At 45.2% G+C, this 13441-nt stretch overlaps 1 protein-coding gene across 2 annotated transcripts in view; it reads right to left on the minus strand.

Annotated features, from left to right (window-relative positions):
- abca2 (ATP-binding cassette, sub-family A (ABC1), member 2) overlaps positions 1 to 13441 on the minus strand; it is a 508234-nt gene that overhangs the window by 108058 nt on the left and 386735 nt on the right. For both annotated transcript variants that reach the window (XM_080212375.1, XM_080212373.1), the window contains exons 20-23: positions 12450 to 12614; positions 6637 to 6817; positions 5689 to 5901; positions 4425 to 4621 (exon numbers count right to left, since the gene is read on the minus strand). In XM_080212375.1, the coding sequence (XP_080068501.1) occupies positions 4425 to 4621; positions 5689 to 5901; positions 6637 to 6817; positions 12450 to 12614 (756 nt within the window). The remainder of the gene's footprint in view (positions 1 to 4424; positions 4622 to 5688; positions 5902 to 6636; positions 6818 to 12449; positions 12615 to 13441) is intronic.

Raw genomic sequence — 13441 nt, forward strand, 5'->3', positions numbered from 1 at the left:
GCCCAACAAATCTGTACGACCATAATCCCATCCAGGCCCTATTCCCTAATTCTCATCTACCCTGCTAATCCCCCTGACACTAGGGACAATTTAGCATGGCCAATCAACCTAACCCGCACATCTTTGGACTGTAGGACGAAACCAGAGCACCCAGAGGAAACCCACGCAGACACAGGGAGAACATGCAAACTCCACACAGACAGTGACCCGAGGCTGGAATTAAAGCCGGGCCTTTGATGCTGTGAGGCAGCAGTGCTATCCACTGTGCTACCATGCTGCCCAAATCTGAAATCAGAAAATGTTGGAAGTGCTCAGTAGGTCATACAGCCTCTGTGAAGAGAGAAACGGAGTTTACGTTTCAGGTTAGTGATCTTTCTTCAGAGAGTCAAAATGTCAAGCCTGTTTCCTTCCTCACAGATGCCACCCGAATGTTTCCGGCATTTTCTGTCTTGATGCCAGTCTTCATTCTGACTGCTCAGCAATTCGCAATTAACTGAGAGATTTCCTGCTCTCGGCACCTTTCCATCGCTTCACTGGGGTCACTGAGCTCGGCAATCATACAGGTTACATCTATGTCATGATGATATGACCATCAGGTGACTGTACCACAAACTTTAATGGAAAGTCCATTAGTTAGACCATTACAGTGCTCATGCCATCCTTCCACACTGCCTGCTTTGACAGTGACAAACTCTTCAAGAGGTTCAATATTAACAAAGCAATAGCTGCATCCATATAAGCATATGGCAGGTTGTATCGATATTGGTATCCTGTGTGATGTACTAACTTTGGTACACTGAGAGGGTGTATCAGTACACTGACCGCTCTCATACCCTTATCCATGCCTTTGTTACCTCTAGATTCAATCATCCCAACATTCTCCTGACCGGTCACCCACCTTGCATCCTCCATAAATCCGACTTCATCCAAAACTCTGCTGTCCAAAGCTTCACTTGTACCAAGTGTTGCTCACCCTTGCTCCCTGTGTCTGTTGATTGACACTGGCTCCTGGTCCAGCAATGTTCCAATTTTGAAATTATCATCCATTTTTATTTCAAATCCCTCCATGTCCTCACCCTTCCTCGATTCTGGAACTTCCTCCACCTTATAATCATAGAATGCCTACAGTGCAGAAGGAGGTCATTCAGCCTATCGAGCCTACGCTGACTCTCTGACAGAGTATTTTACCCAGTCTCTATCCCTCTGCCCTATCTCTGTCAGCCCCCACACATTTGTCAGGGCCAATCCGCCTAACCTTCACACCTTTGGCATATGGGAGAAAACCAGGGCACCTGGAGGAAACCCACCCAGACACGGTGAGAAAGTGCACATTGGCCCAAGGCTGGAATTGAACCCAGATCCCTAGCACTGTGAGGCAGCAGTGTTAATCACTGAAACTCCTCCAAAACTGGTCATTTGACCATCCCCAATTTTAATTGCCACATTATATTATCAGTTTCCCAGATTTATAATTCTCTAATCCTCTCCCCTCCATTAAGACCCTAGCTCTCGGTCACCTGTCCAAATATACATATATCTGTGGCTCAACATTAAATTCTGTCCAACAGTGTTTTTGTAAAGCACCTTGGATCATTTAAAAGGCAACACATAAATGCAAGCTATTGTTGTAGTGCTATTAGTATTGGTAGAGTGAGGAAATTACTTATATTGCTAGCGGGTTTGAAATCTTAGTCTTCTAAAAGAGTAAAACAAAAGGACAAGAGTATTTGAGATCCAAGACCTCAAACTATGACTAAGGCCCTAGTTTACCACTCAGTAGTGATTTATGTGCTCCAAGGCACTTCAAAGATGTGGATACTCAACAGTTGGCATCTCAAAGCAGTGGGCAAGTACTATCAGCAATACCTTCCCCTTCATACTCTACCGGTACCTTCGTCTTTAGGCTCACGTCTTTGGCCTGGAATCCCTCCCCCATTCAAAGGACCCTTTCAACCGCCTCCACTATTCTCCTTCTACCTGGACCCCACCCTCTGGACTCTTACCTGCTCTTAATCTGTTCGTTGAGAACTGTCGGTGCGACATCAGCTGTCTCAATTTCTCTGCCCTTCTCACCCGCTCCAACCTTTCTCGCTCTGAACTTGCCGAGTTCTGTGCTCTTAGGTCCAACCCTGATCTTGTGATCAAACTTGCTGACACAATGGTGCCACTGTTGTTTGGCGTACTGACGTCTATCTCACAGAGGCCGAGTGCCGGCTATGAGACACTTCCTCCTACCTGCCCCCGGCCCATGACCCCACCACCGAACAACAAACCATTGTTTCCAGGGCTGTCACTGACCTCACTACCTCTGAAGATCTTCTCTCCACAGCCTTCAACCTCATAGACCCCAACCCCACACAGCGAGCTTCCACAAACAGGACTGCCCTGGTAGATCCATCTGTCCCTGCCCCAGGGAACTCACTTCTTCCTGCCCTAACTCCACCCTCTCTCTCTTTGTCCAGTCTCCTCCCACCTACAACTGCGATTCCCCTGATGCCTCACCTTACATCAACAAACTGCCTCCTCCTCACAATAAAGGTCCAATTCCTCTACACCTCCATTCCCCACCAGGAGGGTCTGAGGTCACTTCTTCCATTAGCAGAGGCCCAAACAATTCCCATTCACCACCACTCCCCTCCCTCTGGGTGAACTTATTCTATCATTCAGTAATTTTTCCTTTAACTTGTCTCACTTCCTGCAAATAAAAGCTGTGGTTATGGGCATCCACGTGGGCCCCAGTTATGTCTGCCATTTTGTGGGGTCTGTGGAACATTCTTTGTTTCAGTCCTATTAAGGCCTACTCCCATATCTCTGTTACACCGATGACTGTGTCAGTACAGTTGCATCCTCCTGACTGGATCTGGAAATATTCATTAATTTTGCTTCCAATTTCCACCCCTCTCTCCCCTTCATGTGGTCTACCTGTGACACTTCCCTTCCCTTCCTTGACTTTCCGTCACCATCTCCTGTGATAGACTGAACACCAATATTTATTACAAACCTACCGACTTCCATAGTTACCTCGACCACAGCGCTTCACACCTCTGTAAAGCTCTACCCCATTCTCCCAGTTTCTCCACCTCTGTTCTGTTGATGTCACCTTTTAAACGGGTACTTCTAACATGTCTACTTTTTCTGTAACTGAGGCTCTCTCCCACCTGTGGTAAACAGGACACTCGACCAGGTTCGACTCATGTCCTGCACCTCTGCCCTATCCCTATCCCTTCCTCCAGAACTAGGATAGGGTCCACCTTGTCATCACTTTTCACCCCACCTGCCTCCATATTCAAAAGAATCATCCTCCATCACTTCTGCCAACTCCAGCACAATGCTACGACAAAATACATTTTCCCTTCACCCCACCCCACTCTGTCAAGATTCCGCAAGGATCGCTCCCTCTGTGATATCCTGGTCTACTCCTCCAGCATGCCCAACTCCCCATCCCTTTCCCAAAGCATCTTCCCTTGCAATTGCAGAAGGTGCCACATCCGCCCATTGACCTCCTCCCCCTTCATTGTTCAAGAATTCAAACATTTCTTTCAGGTTTAGCAGCACCTGAAAGCATCTTGCACCTTCCTTCGATCTGGTCTGCTGTTTTTGCTGCTCCTCATCAGGTCTCCTCTTCACTGGGGAGACTACGCACACACACTGGGTGATCGCTTTGCAGAATACCTTCACGCAGCTCACAAGCATCACCCAACCATCCCGTTGCTGCCATTTTCACTCAGCGCCTTGCCCTCACGCTCACAGGTCTGACCTTGTCCTGCTGCAATGCTCCAGTGAAGCCCATTGCAAACTGGAGAGGCAGCACCTCATCTTCCAATTAGGCGCTTCACAGCCTTTGAGACTCAACACTGGGCTTGACAACTTCAGATTGTGAACTTTCTCCTCCAACTTCATCTTTTTTTTATATCTCATTTTTTGTACCTGTGCAAAAATCTTTCCTCCCTCTTCCCCACCCTGCACTTCTTCTTATGTTTTGCTACATCTTTGCTGCAATCCCTCCCTGCCCCCACTGTCCCAACTGTGTCACCCCCTCTTGTATACAATTTTCTGCTCTCTTTGATTCTGAAGAAGTCATGCAGACTCAAAGCATTAATTCAGTTTCTCTCCTTACAGATGTTGTCAGACCTGCTGAGCGTTTCCAGCTTTCTTTGCTTTTGTTTCAGATTCCAGCATCCGCAGTATTTTGCTACTTTGGTATGATGAGGCATGTGCCATTATCGGTATTCTGGATGTACCTTGTTGCACCTTAGATATGCTCTGTGTCAACCCATCCTGCATGAAATTTTGTTTCACCAACAATCTATCCGTCTTGTTGATGACCTTATGCTTGCTGCCGCTTAGCTTGGTTATTACTCGGTATACACCCGCCATGAATTACTCAGCGAGTCGGTAAATCAGAGTCCGAAGCATTGACCCACCTTGTTTGTACTTCAGGATTAGGTCCCAGATAGCTCGGCGAGCATACGGATCGACCCCTGCTGTGGGTTCATCTAAAATGACCGCTTTGGATCCCCCAACAAAAGCGATGGCGACGGACAATTTGCGTTTCATTCCGCCAGACAACGTCTGTACCAGAGAATGCCGCTTATTCGAGAGTTCCAAGTCTTCGATCATCCTAACCAGAAAACAAGGAAGTAAGAAAGAGCGGGCAGAAGTAAAATTCCACAAATCCGTTAATTTGTGCTTTCTCATCTTCAGGTACGATGAGTACAAGGGCAAATGTTGAATCAGAGGTTTGTAGATCACACAAAATTAAAAGACAACAGCTGGAAATGGTAGAGGAGCAGGAGATTTAAGTCTGGGATGTGAAACATAACACGGAGTGATCTTTAATGGCAGGAGATAGCACAGTGAAGACATTTGTCCAAATAAGAGACAGAATGAAATATTCAATGAGTTACATCATTACTCCACTTACACCATTTAGCTCTATACCTCTAACTTTGGTGCTAGATCAATGAGTCACATGAGCTGGTTTGTACTAACAATTCAGCCCACAAAGTTCAGGCACAGTGGCACAGTGGTTAGCACAGCCGCCTCACAGCGCCAAGGACCCGAGTTCAATCCTGGCCTCAGGTCACTGTCTGTGTGGAGTTTAGACCTTCTTCCCTGTGTCTGCGTGCATTTCCTCTGGGTGCTCCAGTTTCCTCCCACAGTCCAAAAGATGTGTGGGTTAACTGGATTGGCCATCATAAATTGCCCCTTTGTGTCAAGGGGGTTAAGTAGGGTAAAATACATGGGGTTACGGAGATAGGGCCTGGGTAGGATTGGACTAGAATAAAATAGACAGCTCTTTCAAAGCGTCAGTATGGACATGCTGGGATGAATGGTACTGTAGGACTCTACTTTGTAAGGTGAGAAAATGGATAGCATAAAAGAATTGATAAGCTGGATTATACACACTCTGTTGGTGGTGGTGATGGGAGGCAGAGTGGGGATAGAGAAGCAGATCTGATGCTCTTTTCCAATGCTACATTCCTCTATCACTAAGCTCCTTACTGCTAACAGATAACTTCTTCTCTTCTCTTCCCCACCCCTGATAGCTCCTGCCCACTGCAGTATTAATGTAAACCTACTTGAGACACAAATAAATAAACGGATTAAACCATGGGTCACACTTGATCAGTGTCCAGCAGAACCCAATCCATGTCCACTGTAGGCGTGACCAGTGACGAAGCTTACTTGTCCATTTCTTTGCGGATCTCATCCTCAGCCATCCCCTTCAGCCGGGAGTAAAACCAGAGATGTTCCTCCACGGTCAGTTTGTCAAACAGTACGTTGTGCTGAGGACACATGCCCAGGTTCTTCCGGATTTCATCCATTTCCGTCCGGATGTCATGCCCATAAATGGTGGCCGAACCGGCAGTGGGCGGGAACAATCCCGTCAGAATGGACCTGGAAAACAGCAAGGCGTTAAGGCAACTCAGTGTGAAAATCTCCAGTTTCCTTCTCCTGTTTTCAATGTGTTGTTTATCGTTTGGCTTCTAATGTATTTATTCTTAGTTAGCACCACACCAATCAGAATCCACCAAGAGCTAACCCCACAGCCATGTCACACATCAAATTATGGGAGGCGATGGCCTGGTGGTACAATGGCTAGAATATTAATGCAGAAACTCAGCTAATGTTCTGGGGACCTGGGTTCGAATCCCACCACAGCAGATGGTGGAATTTGAATTCAATAAAAAAATCTGGAATTAAGAATCTACTGATAAACATGAAATCATTGTTTATTATCGGGAAAACCTATCTGGTTCACTAATGTCCTTTAGGGAAGGAAATCTGCCGTCCTTACCCTGGTCTGGCCTACATATGACCCCAGAGCCACGACAATGTGGTTGACTCTCAACTGCCCTCCAAGAGCAACTAGGGATGGGCAATAAATGCTGAGCCAGCCAGTGACACCCATGTCCCACGAATTAAAGAAACAAAAATACATTTTCAGAAATCACAAGAGGTTTTACTGTGATGCTTTTTCAACTTCTTTTTTCCAACCTACTATTGAATGACCCTTCAAGTGATGTGCAAGTTTGGTTGAAAGCTTTTGATACAGCCATCTTTTCACTCAGGAAAATGGTCTTGTTGGCACAATAGTTAAGGAAGTGAGAACTTTCCTAGCCTGGAACTCACATTGTGGTGGTTTTACCAGCACCGTTGTGTCCAAGGAATGACACCACCTGGTTCTCATGCAAGTTGAGACTGAGCTTATTCAAAGCCAGCTTCTTCCCAGTCTTGTAGACTTTCGTCAGCTTGTCGATGCACACGACGAGGGGCAGATGGCTTGGGTCTTCCTCTATCCCCCGAGTTTCTTCTGCAAGAAGGTTGGACAATAAATTGGGTTATTAAGATGCCCACGTAAACATATAATGACGTAGTTTTCCAAGTGACCAATCGAGGATTGCCTTACAGTGAATTGAATGACCACATGACATTCTCTCGTGATCATGGGCCAGATTCTCCAATACCACCTGCGACTGGGATTCTCCAGTCCCGCTGCTGTGGGCAGAGATTTGGCTGAGTGCCAAGTTCTTTGTCCTTGCTGACAGTGGTGACAGGAAGTGAATGGCCAAAGAATTCCAACCACGAGCATCCAGCAAGGTGTCCACTGCCAACCAAAATAAAGAGACAGCAATGGGCATACAATGGAATAAATCTACCCCATAAACTCCCCTGCACAAATGATTGCCTTTTATTTAAACAGCTAACCTGCACTTTGTGGCAGAGATTTATTACTCCTCCCAAGGTATGTCATTTCTTTCTTGACATCCTCCAGGTATAAAAACAACTTCAGTACACATTATCAGCCTGTACAACCTAAAAGGACTTGACGTATACATAGAGCATTACAGCGCAGTACGGGTCCTTCAGCCCCTGATGTTGCGCTGACCTGTGAAACCAATCTAAAGCCCATCTAATCTACATTATTCCAATATCATCTGTATGTTTATCCAATGACCATTTAAATGCCCTTAACGTTGGCGAGTCCACTACCATTGCAGGTGGGCATTCCACGCCCTTACTACTCTCAGAGTAAAGAACCTACCTCTGACATCTGTCCTATATCTATCACCCCTCAATTTAAAGCTATGTCTCCTTGTGCTAGCTATCACCATCCAAAGAAAAAGGTTCTCACTGTCCACCCTATCTAATCCTCTGATCATCTTGTATGCCTCTATTAAGTCACCTCCTAACCTTCTTCTCTCTAACGGAAACAGCCTCAAGTCCCTCAGCCTCTCCTCATAAGACCTTCCCACCATATCAGGCAACATCCTGGTAAATCTCCTCTGCACCCTTTCCAATGCTTCCACATCCTTCCTATAATGCAGCGACCAGAACTGTACGCAATACTCCAAGTGCAGCCGTACCAGAGTTTTGTACAGCTGCACCATGACCTCATGGCTCCGAAATTCAATCCCTCTAACAGTAAAAGCTAAGATGCTGTACGCCCTCTTAACAACCCCATCAACCTGGGTGCCAACTTTCAGGGATCTATGCACGTGTACATCGAGATCTCTCTGCTCATCCACACTACCAGGTATCTTACCATTAGCCCAATACTCTGTATTCCTGTTACTCCTTCCAAAGTGAATCACCTCACACTTTTCCACATTAAACTCCATTTGCCACCTCTCAGCCCAGCCCTGCAGATTATCTATGTCCCTCTGTAACCTGTAGCATCCTTCCGCATTGTCCACAACTCCACCGACTTCAGTGTCATCTGCAAATTTACTAACACATCCTTCCATGCCCTCATCCAGGTCATTTATAAAAATGACAAACAGTAGTGGCCCTAAAACAGATCCTAGTAACTAGTACCACTAGTAACTGAACTCCAGGATGAACATTTCCCATCAACCACCAGCCTCTGTCTTCTTACAGCTAGCCAATTTCTGATCCAAACCACTAAATCACCCTCAATCCCATGCCTCCATATTTTCTGCAATAGCTTACAGTGGGGAACCTGACCAAACGGATTTACTGAAATCCATATACACCACATCAACTGCTTTACCCTCAGCCGCCTCTTTGGTCACCTTCTCAAAAAACTAACTGAACAGTATAGAAGCTTTCGATTTCCGTGCAGTTCCTCTGAGTCAATTTCTCTGATGTTATCAGCCCAATGCAACGAGTTGCCAAGACATGTGGTGAATACGGAGTATTAGTCTTTTAAACTAGTTCAGTTCCAACAACACTCAAAAAGTTAATACTGTCCAGGACAAAACAGCCTTCTTGTTTGGTACCGCATTCACCACCTTAAACATTCACTCCCTCCACCATCGACTCCCAGTGGCAATGATGTGTACCATTTATAAGATGCACAGCAGTAATTCACCAAAGAGCTTTGGGCAGCACCATCCAAACCCATGACAACTTCCACCTAGAAGGACAAGGGCAGCAGATACATGGAAACACCAGCTGCTGCAAGTTCCCCTCCAAGCCACTCACCGTCCTATCTTGGAATTATATCGCCATTCCTTTACTGTCACTGGGTCAAAATCCTGGAACTTCTTCCCTAATAGCACTGTGGGTCTACCCACACTACATGGACTGCAGAGGTTTAAGAAGAAGGCTCACAACACCAGGTTAAAGTCCAACAAGTTTATTTGATAGTAAACTATCAAATAAACTTGTTGGTCTTCAGCCTGGTGTTGTGAGACTTCTTACTGTGTTTACCCCACACCAACGCAGGCATCTCCACATCGCGGTTCAAAAAAGCAGCTTTCCAACATCTGCCAATGATGCCCATATACCAAGAATGAATCTAAAAACAGGACCATGTGAAATTTTCGAGGAAACAGCATTTCCATTAAAGGGATAATTTGCTAGTTAGTTGGAATTGTGATAGGAATTTGAAGGAGCTTTTCCTGAATTTAATGCATTTCTTGCTCTTTTTGTCTTCCTCAGAGAATTTAGCATTGGGGGAGGATGGCTTGTTGATGTGTAAAGTGGCACAGTTAACTAGGGGCTCATTCGATGATTTTGTTTATGTTCCTTATGTGCCCATATCCGCATGTGTTATTTAAGTAACAGAAAAACAGCATAAACAAGGGGGCACTCAGCAGAGCATATATCTCCACCATGCTACGTAAGCTCAGCATTATTATAATTACACAGCTTTTCACTAACCGTTTCCCCAGACTAGTTGATGCTCGTAACTACACAACTGAGGAAATGCATCTTTTTATTAAGAGCTTCCATCTCACTGAGGCGGCTTCAGCTCAATCCACATCAAGCAATCTGCCCTGAAAACTCAGCTCACAGTTTGACAGCTGTAGCAAATTCTACCACAACAGCTGAGCAAATCTACAACACTCTAAAACCATCAACAACATTCAAAACCAAATGATCCACAACGTTCTTCAAAAAGATCAACTTGCCCAATCTCTCAATATTATTTAGATACTTCTAAAAAAAAATTCAAGGATCTGAATCATCACCAAAAACAAATCAATTATCCCTTGGGTCGTCTGTGTACCAAGTTTCATTGAAAGTTATTCACTAGTTGTTGAGATATATGGTTAAAGACAAGCTATTTTTACATTTATTTATAAGTTTATTTGTTAGTATCACAAGTAGGCTTACATTAACACTGCAATAAAATTACAGTGAAAATCCCTGAGTCGCCACACTCTGGCACCTGTTCAGATACACTGAGGGAGAATTCAGCATGGCCAATGCACTCAACCAGCACATCTTTCAGACTGTGCAAAGAAACCAGAGCATCCGGAGGAAGCCCACACAGACACGGGGAGAACATGCAATCTCCGCACAGTGACCCAAGCTGGGAATCAAACCCAAGTCCCTGGCACTGTGAGGTAGCAGTGCTAACCCACTGTGCCACCGCAGACAGACTAATGGGTGAAACGTTACCTCCACTCACCCTCAGTGGCAGAGGTAATGTGCCACGGTTCACCTTCAAAAGATGATCGTCTCATAACTGCATTGAATTTAGCTTCTCAGAGCCTCCTTTTGCGATTATGCTGGTGTTTCAGTTCCCAGGGCTGGATTTTTATAATCAAACGCACCTTGCTCTGGCATGGGTCTCCCAAACAATTCACAGAATTCCAACAGTGCAGAAGGAGGCCATTCAGCCCATTGAGCTGAACAGTTCCACCCAGGCTCTATCCCCGTAACCCCATGAATTTAACCCACTAATTCTCCTGACACTAAGGAGAATTGAGAATGGCCAATCAACGTAACCCACACATGCAGGGGGCCACGAAGTGCAGCTGAGTCTTTATATTTGAATACCAAGTTGAATAAACTTAACACAAAGCCCAAAGGTAGAAAGGGGTGAAAATGAATAAAATGAAATTACATTAAATTACAAGTTCTGGGATGCCCCGAGGCACTCAAAGGGGTCTGCTCTATGGGCAATAGCTGCTCCTTGCTCCCAGTCCCAGCTCCAACTGTGGAGCCAGCTGGCTGGGCTGAGGCTGAACGTGAGAGGCAATTAACGAGGGTGGACCTTTTCTCAACTCGCCATGGGAGCCACTGCTGTCCTATTAAGGATCCTGCTTTATTTATTGCCTGCAGATTCTGTGTCTGTACCTGAATTTTATCTATCCCTTTTTCTACAGACGCTGGTGGAACCTGGAGGCGGCGAGCCACGTTTACTTAAAATTGCTACTTGTAACGTGTAATAAAATCTAAAAGCACAATACAGAATGGCTTGGACCATCCATCTGAGACTGGGACAATGAAAGTTGACTTGCTAAAGGCTTACGTTGCTCAATGCCGAAACAAGTTCACTGCCTGGGACAGCTTTCCCCGCTGTGCCAATATCGCGGAAGTTATCGGTTTTGCACCCCCATGAGGAACTAACAACTAAATTGGGCAGGATGGGGAAACAAGTAGTGTGTCAAACTATTGGCCAGTGAAACTGCAGGCTTGCCGAGACAGGCAAATGTGGCCTGGGAATGGTTTAAGAGCAAGGTGACAATTTGATATTGCAATCATTCGAAACAATCCTCAAGCAAGTTCCTTTAAGGGCAACACAGCAGAGTACAGATCACATAGCCTGCGTGACCGATCAGGCTCAGAGGTGTGGAATCACCCCATGGTGAGAGAGACATTTTGGGTGCTTGATACAGCCATGAGGCTGCTTTACAATTCTTATTAATGCATACCTTTTGTGTTCACCAATTTTGCGTTCATAATTCTAAATGCCTATTTTATTGCAAAGCATAAAACAATGCTATAATCACCTAAAACCCCAATCTTAACATAAAACTGGGATCATTCAAAGGCTACACACCAATTTGCAATTTAATAAGCCATGTTTTTCAGTAAAATATCCCAAAGCCTTCACAAAGTAAGGAGCAAAAACTGATTAGTTTATTTATTAGTGTCATAAGTAGGCTTACATTAACACTGCAATGAAGTTACTTGAAAAACCCCCAGTCACCACATTCTGGTGCTTGTTCGGGAGAATTTGTCAGGGCTAATGCACCTAACCACACCACCGTTCGGACTGTGGGAGGAAACTGGAGCACCCAGACGAAGCCCATGCAGACATGTGGAGAACATGCAGAATCTGCTAGACAGTGGGTCAAGCTGGGAATCGAACCTGGGTTCCTGACGCTGTGAGCCACCGTGCTGCCCACATGGAGAGAGGGGTGTTGGAAAAGTTGAGAATGAACAGGAGAAAGTGAACGGAAACAGGAAATGCTGGAAATCTCAGCAAGTCTGACAATATCTGTGGAGAGAGAATAGAGCCAATATTTTGAGTCAGAATGACTTTTCATCAGAGCTCTTCTTTTTGCTGCAGATTCCAACATCCACTTTTTAGAATCATAGAGGCCATTCGGTCCATCGAGTTTGCAGTGCGCACATGGCTCTGGATTCAAGTGCCATTCCTTCTTACTACCAAGTTACTAAGCATATGCTGTTCCAACAGTGAAGTGTCTTAACAACCAGAAATAGGTTAATGAGTGCGTTACCCAGTCTCCTGCTCTCCATTGCACAGGCCTGGTCATCCTCCATGATGCTGAGTCTACTGCTTCTGGACCATGGCCAGGACCATTCCCATGTTTCGATTCGTCCATTGCCCAACCAGTAGGATTTCTGGAATGGAAAATACCATGGTCTGGGCAGTCCGTACATCCCTGAATATAAAGGAGAAAATAGGTTAATATATGAAGGACAAAGGAACACAGAATCTGTCGTGTTCTCTGGGTGCCCCAATGCACTTGACAGCCAAATAATTACAGCCCAGTTTTAGGTCAATACAGCAGTTAACAGGTACAAAGAACGGCTTCAAGAACAAGAGGCATGACAAGTTAATCGGCCTTTGATGGTGTTGGGTTAAGGGGTGGCATGGTGGCACTGCTGCTTCACAGCGCCCAAGGACCCAGGTTCGATTCTAGCCTTAAGTGACTGTCTGTGTGGAGTTTCCTCCCACACTTCAAAGATGTGCAGGTTAAGTGGATTGGCCATGCTAAATTGACCCTTAGCGTCCAAAGATGTGCAGGTTAGAAGAAATAGTTTGGTAAATATATGGGGTTACAAGTGTAAAGTGAAATGCTCTCAGAGGGTCAGTGCAGACTCAATGGGCCGAATGCCTCCTTCTGGACTGTAGGGATTCTATGATTCATCCAAACAATCCACGGTACACTGTTTAATTGGCATTGCACTTGAAACACAACAATGGCTTGGAAATAATAATGAAAGTGTGGCACGCGCTATTGGAAACAAAAAATTCCCATCATAGTCCTGTAATCAACTCTAGAATTCAGAGATTAACTATAAACCATTTAATCTTCCTTCCGATTGTTTCAAAACACTATTGGCAGGTTTGTTTTTTCATGTGACAGAAGAGGTCAGATGCTTTTTATTAGATTAGGCTCTGGAATGTTCAATGGGGCTCAGGGAATTACACTTCACAATGGTATTCGCAATGAATGAAATTCTGCTTTGATCTCACAAAGCAATA

The sequence above is a fragment of the Carcharhinus amblyrhynchos genome, chromosome 25, assembly GCF_965287045.1.
Source record: "Carcharhinus amblyrhynchos chromosome 25, sCarAmb.v2.hapA, whole genome shotgun sequence".
Lineage (NCBI taxonomy): Eukaryota > Metazoa > Chordata > Chondrichthyes > Carcharhiniformes > Carcharhinidae > Carcharhinus > Carcharhinus amblyrhynchos.